The sequence below is a fragment of the Nyctibius grandis genome, chromosome Z (genome assembly GCF_013368605.1).
Source record: "Nyctibius grandis isolate bNycGra1 chromosome Z, bNycGra1.pri, whole genome shotgun sequence".
Taxonomy (NCBI): domain Eukaryota; kingdom Metazoa; phylum Chordata; class Aves; order Nyctibiiformes; family Nyctibiidae; genus Nyctibius; species Nyctibius grandis.
In genome coordinates, this window is record NC_090695.1 from 14,984,000 (window position 1) to 14,990,193 (window position 6,194).

General features: G+C 43.2%; 1 protein-coding gene across 1 annotated transcript; it reads left to right on the forward strand.

Annotated features, from left to right (window-relative positions):
• Window positions 1-242: 242 nt before the first annotated feature.
• On the forward strand, window positions 243-5,667 carry MRPS30 (mitochondrial ribosomal protein S30). The gene is made up of 5 exons (XM_068423203.1): window positions 243-945; window positions 1,208-1,353; window positions 2,430-2,532; window positions 3,058-3,234; window positions 5,198-5,667. The coding sequence occupies exons 1-5, from the start codon at window positions 258-260 to the stop codon at window positions 5,464-5,466; spliced, it is 1,383 nt and encodes a 460-aa protein (XP_068279304.1). The 5' UTR covers window positions 243-257; the 3' UTR covers window positions 5,467-5,667.
• The last annotated feature ends 527 nt before the right edge of the window (window positions 5,668-6,194 follow it).

Consider the following 6,194-nt stretch of genomic DNA (forward strand, 5'->3'; position numbering starts at 1 on the left):
GCTGTAGTTCCCGTCAGCGGAGAGCCGTGGGGCACCTCTAGCGAATGCGCAGTAGCTGCGCCGCGCTGCAGGGGGGAGAGCGGGGCCATCCAGCGACGGGACTCCCAAAGGGCCGCGCCCCTTTCTGTCCCGGCAGCGCGCTCTCTCTAGGAGGAGCTTGCCGATTGGAAGGTTGGCTCTTTCACGTGGTTCCCAGCGGCCAATCAGGTGTTGCAGTTGCAGAACGCTGCCCTTCCGCTGTCTCTCAGCTCTGCGAAATGGCGGCGTCCAAGGGCCAGCGGTTGCTGTGGCACGGCCGATGTTGGTTCTCGCAGGCGGAGTCCGCGGTGTCCCCGCAGCCCCCCGACTCGCTCTACCCGCCCATAGTGGCTTCCTTCACGGCGAAGAGCAAAGCGGCCAAGCGACGGCGCCTGGAGCATTTCAGGCAGCGGGTGCACGCGGCGGCCTCGGTCGAGGAGAAGCTGCGGCTCTACGGGCTGCTGCAGCGGCCCAAGTACATGGTTTACCCGCAGACCTTCGCCCTCAACGCCGACCGCTGGTACCGGAGCTTCACCAAGACCGTCTTCGTGCCGGGGCTGCCCCGGAGAGCGGCGCCGGCAGCCACGAAAGCCCCGGGAACGGTGGTGCCGGAGGCCGCGAAAGGCCCGGAGGGCGCTACGGGAGTGGCACCCGGGGCCGCCAAAACCCCGGAGCCAGGAACGGCGGCGCCAGGGGCTGCGAAGGCCTCGGAGCCCGCGGCGGGAGCAGTGCCGTACCTGGATTTGGGCGAGCTGCGGTCCCTCGCCTGCGACGCCCTCCTGCAGGAGAGCTTCTACCAGACTAAGAAGCGGCCGTTCCTCTACCGCGATCAGGATCACACGCCTGGCCCGTTCCTTACGCAGCTCGTCTCCACCCTCGCCGCTTCCCTGTGCGGTCGCAACCCGCTGCTGGCTGCCTCCTCTATTGGTGCGGAACGGGGGTGGGAAGGAGAGGGAAGTGGGAGCCCTTGGGCAGTAGGGCCGGTCTGTGAACCGGGCAGGAGTGTCGGCGGTGTAGCTGAGTTGTTCAGACCGTGATGAGTAATTCATCTCTTCTCCATCATCCCACATGGTGCGAGTGGATTTTGATATTTTTTTTTGTTTTACTGCAGCTATAGAACAGGAATTGGGAGGGTTTTAAATGCAAAGGGACAATCTCTATTTCTCTCTGTCTCGCTGTTCTGTTTCAGATCTAAAACCTGAAGTTAACTATTACTGGCATCATGGTGAGGAAGTTGTTGTTCATGGACATCGAAAGGGTAGAGTTGATCCTGTGCGATTTCAGATAGATGATAAACCGCACCTCCAAATCCGTGTACCAAAGCAACTTCCAGCGGTATGGATATTTTCAACAGCAAGATAATCACATGCATTTTTACTTATGTTCCTGACAGCCACTGAAACCATGTGATAGGTAGTATGTGGAGGACCTGTCTAATCAGGCATGTAGCACATTTGTGCATTTTTCAAGTCTTATTGCTCTTACTACCTTGTTGTGGTAAGTGCTTTGTAGATGTTGAGACAGTCTTCTGAACTTCAAGTTGGTCATCTTTGTGCTTTAGGTAAAATGCATGTTGTTACACTTAATTAAATGGAGTTTTTAGCTTATTTCATGCTTGTAAGTGGAGGCAAGAATAAGAAATGTAGTGTGGAATGTTCTCAGTGGAGGAAAGTAAGATGAGAGAAATGGAGAAGAATGGAGTAAGAGAGAGCATGTGTAATCTGAATGTGAGCTTCGTTACTTGTTAGTACTGCTTAACAGTTGCTTTCTTGAATGCTTAGTTTTGTGGAAGTGGATTCAATATTCTGATTTTTACCATTGCATAAACCTACAAGTAATTGTGAAGCATGTGAGAGTCTCTGTTGCCCAGTTTCTACCACAAACAGAAAACTGCTTCACGTCCTGTAAATGCTGAATGTTTCTTACTAACTTAATTGTACAGTTTGCTTAGGTTAATATTGTCAGATGTTACAAACCTCAGCATTTTGGAAGAACTGTCTAGGCAGTTAAAAACGTTACATAGCTCAAAACACTGAATACCTGTAAACTCACTCTGCTGGTTCAAGTTAGTTTGTTGACTGCTGCTAGAAATGTTTTTGCTCATCTCCTACAGAAGCGGGTTCTGGTTTTGAAGATAGTACCAACTGGCGGCTTTGTTAGCACTGTTTCATGCAATGTTTTTTGTATATTGCAGAAAATTCAGACATCAATATTAGATGCTTGTACTAGCACTGATCAGATGACAAGAAGTTCTGTTGCAAAAAATGAATTTCAGTTAAAGTTATGTATATGGTGTATGTGAGCAAGACTTGCACCTTCTGCTGTCTGACCAAAAAGTGGCATATTATGTGAGGCCTGATGTCAGAAACGTGACTTATATCGTGGCTTTTCTTTCTTCTACTTCCCTCCAGGTTGTACCGCTGGATTCAGATCTTGGAGATGTTCCCGTTATTGATCACAAACCATCCAAACTGCCATTGTTCAAGAAGCAGTACGAAAATAAGGTATTTATAGGTAAGAATTTCTAGTCATGAAATGTTAACTAATTTTTTTTTGTGTAAAAAAACAAAACAACAAAAAAACCCAATCTCAAACACCACTCCTCTGACCTTTCTCCTCCCATTAGCAGAAAACAACATTTGTATATTTTTATATATAGCCATACTATATAAATATATATAGTATTTAAATATCTATTGAGATTCCATGTCAGGTAGGCAGTGGGGAGTAGCATCCTTCTGTGCCTATGGTATTCTGTGTCCAGATTCGCTTGAAGGAGTTCAGTTGAATAAAAAATTGGAAGAATACGTGACTTTGATACATCTCCTCAGAGACATTTTAGTATGTGAACTCTTGCCTTTTGGGGTTGGGCAAGCCTTCCAGTGTCACCCAGAAATGGACGAATAACAACATTTATACAGATCTGCAGTAGAGGTTCTAACCTTCTGTTGTTTGGAGTCTGATAGTAAAGACGTGTTTGTATGCATAATAAAGAGCATTCTCAGACTGACAATTTTTTTTTCTTTTTGGGGAACACAGGATCAAAGGTAGCAGATCCGTGCTGTTATGGACACACCCAGTTTCATCTTATTCCTGATAAACTAAAACGGCAGAGGTATATAAGAGCAAATCTTGAGGATCAGATTGAAGTTCTTTATCAAGCTAATGGTATTGCAAGTCTCTTTGCCTGGACAGCAGCGCAAGCAATGTATCAAGGTGAGAAAGTCAACTTGATAAGTTCTTCCTGGTAATGAATGTCTACCGTAAAGTTCTCTAACCTTTTCACCCCACCACCTTTTTCTCATGCTGTTTCGTCTGAAGACCATCCTTTAAGTAGGTCTTTGAGAATTTAATTGAACCAATGAATGAAGCAGACCTTATACAAGGGAGTTAGTTAAGACTTTGTATTTGAGTACTTTGAGTACTTTGAGTACTTTGAGTACTTTGAGTACTTTGAGTCAGGGAGAAATAATTATGCAGAAAAATGTTTTTTCACATATAACACTAAGCCTGTGCAAAAACCTTAATCCTGCGTTCACTTGCTTACTTTACATTTGTTATGGGGAAAGGTGATAGATATCAGACAGGGTTGTTTTTCTTTTTTTTTTTTTTCCCTGAAACAACTATGTTGCTTAGCCCTTTGTTTTAGAAATGTCCATTCTATGAAACTACAGTCAGTGAAAGAAAAACGTCAGCAGCCTTACTTTCGGATTTTATGCCGATGTTTGTCTAAAAATCCCAGAAGACCTGGATGGATAGACTGGATTAGGGTTTTGCTTATTCATGTAAATATAATTGTTACCTAATGTTACTAGAAGATACCTACTGGTTTGTAGCTTCACTTGTGGAAACAGCACATGGAAGAAAATCTTTTGACTGTGGTGTATATTGCGGGCTCTGCATCAAATTTTTCATGTAATTGTATGTTAGAAAGCTTGACTTTTTTTGCGGACATAAAACATTGAAGTCAAGTAAGTCTTGGCTTCAAAGCTGGTTACAGTTGTAAGCACATTAGGATTTATAAGGACAGTGTGATTCAAATCTATGAAGTTTTTTCTTTGTTCTGTGACAGGTTATCTTTTACCAAGTACCTTTTAAGGATATTACTGTGTGTACTAGCACACATGCATAAGTATGTAAAGAAAATATTTTAAAAAGACTACTAATGCTCAGCGGGGCTTGTTTTAAACATTAATACTTGCTGACATGGTGTTCTTGGTGTTGGCTGGCTAGTTACTATGGTCAGTTACGCTCATGCATGCATATGCCCACTTCTATCATAAAACAAACGTTCACTGCCCTGTAAGAAGCGTGGAATAGAATCATAGAATAGAATGGTTTCAGTTGGAAGGGACCTTAAAGATCATCTTGTTCCAATCCCCCCTGCCACAGGCAGGGACACCTTCCTACTAGAGCAGGTTGCTCAAAGCCTCATCCAGTCTGGCCTTGAACACTGCCAGGGAGGGGACATCCACAGCTTCTCTGGGCAACCTGTTCCAGTGTCTCACTACCCTCACAGGAAAGAATTTCTTCCTAAGATCTAATCTAAATGTACCCTCTTTCAGTTTAAAATCATTCCCCCTCGTCCTGTCACTACTTGCCCTTGTAAAAAGCCCCTCTCCTGCTTTCCTGTAGGCCCCCTACGTGTACTGGAAGGCTGCTAGAAGGTCTCCCTGGCATCTTCTCTTCTCCAGACTGAACAACCCCAACTCTCTCAGCCTGTCTTCATAGGAGAGGTGCTTCAGCCCTCGGATCATTTTCGTGGTCCTCCATTGGACTCATTCCAACAGTTCCATGTCCTTCTTATGTTGGAGAGTTGGGAATAGTTGAAAGACATTTCCCATCAGGTCACTTGCAGGACTTGGATGCTTAATAACTTAAAAGTTTGAAAAGTCACTTGGCTGATCAGTGTGGGGCTTTTATCAGTCAGCGATAGGGAGCTGTGTACAAAATGCAAATATGCCACTGTGTCCCTGATCTTGGAAAATACCCTTAATTGCATTTTAGTTAGTCTGTATGAAGGATGCTTGTGTTGCTAAAGCAGACAGGACTTTTTCCCCTGCTAAGTGGCTGCTGCAATTCCCAGTATTTTTCTGTATTTCAGGATTGGGGTTTAGATATGTGTGTTGGTAGGAATTCTGAGTCCTGTATGACTAGTGTTGTTTCTTTATTTTTGTAGGATTCTGGAATGAAGCAGATGTGACCCGTCCTTTTGTATCACAGGCAGTAGTGACTGATGGAAAATACTTCGCTTTCTTTTGTTACCAGCTAAATACTTTAGCACTAACTGTAGAAACTATTCAAAATAACCCTCGGAAGAATATCTGTTGGGGTACAGACAGTAAGCCATTGTATGATGTTGTGGAAGATGGTAATGTGAAAGGCTTTAATGATGAAGTTCTGATTCAGTTGGTTCATTTTCTGTTAAACAGACCAAAAGAGTTGTAAATCATTAAACAATAAAGTATTCCTCTATATGTGCCTGAACTTCACTGTAACTCCATGAAGTATGGGCTGGAATATGCCTTGTTCTTAGTCAAGTATTTGTCTAGCAAACACTATATACATCTTTTATGACATTGGGCCTTATTTCTTTATTTTAAATGTATGATACTATACATTGAAAAATAAATGTCTAGAACACCTTAATGTCTTTTGTATATTTACTATTAGAAGTGTATTGCACTAATTCAAAGTCATGTGAGTACTTTCTTTGAGCAGATTCATAGCTCTATGTTGAACTATCACAGCAAAGTATGAATTCATCTGACCATCTGATTATGTCCCTAGGGGACTGCTGTCTTGATATTCAGGACCAGTGAAAAATTTCTAATTTTGTGCCTGAAAATAAATTAGTTTTCTTAAATGCATACTCATTCTAAAGAGAAAGTGAGCTCAGAATGAAGTTTTTCTTAAAAGTGAATGGTTGGCAGTTCAGTTACATAGCAAGGGAAATTTTTAGACAGTTACCGAGCAGTAGTATAAATGTGATAAAACTTGCTTCCAAAGATTCTATTATGAACATGCATTCACCTTTTAAGCTGTCAACTCAGGAACCACAGAGAGAACTCTAAAATGCATTTGGAGTCTACAGTTTTCCATTTAGCTTGGGACCTTGATTTCAGCTGTAGACATCTTGATGTTTTCATTGCTGGTACTTGGATGTCTTATTGCTG

Coding starts and splice junctions, on each gene's coding strand:
- MRPS30 (XM_068423203.1), top strand. CDS start 258: ATGGCGGCGTCCAAGGGCCAGCGGTTGCTGTGGCACGGCCGATGTTGG. Junction 946..1,207: donor GCTGGCTGCCTCCTCTATTG/GTGCGGAACGGG, acceptor GTTCTGTTTCAG/ATCTAAAACCTGAAGTTAAC. Junction 2,533..3,057: donor CGAAAATAAGGTATTTATAG/GTAAGAATTTCT, acceptor TGGGGAACACAG/GATCAAAGGTAGCAGATCCG.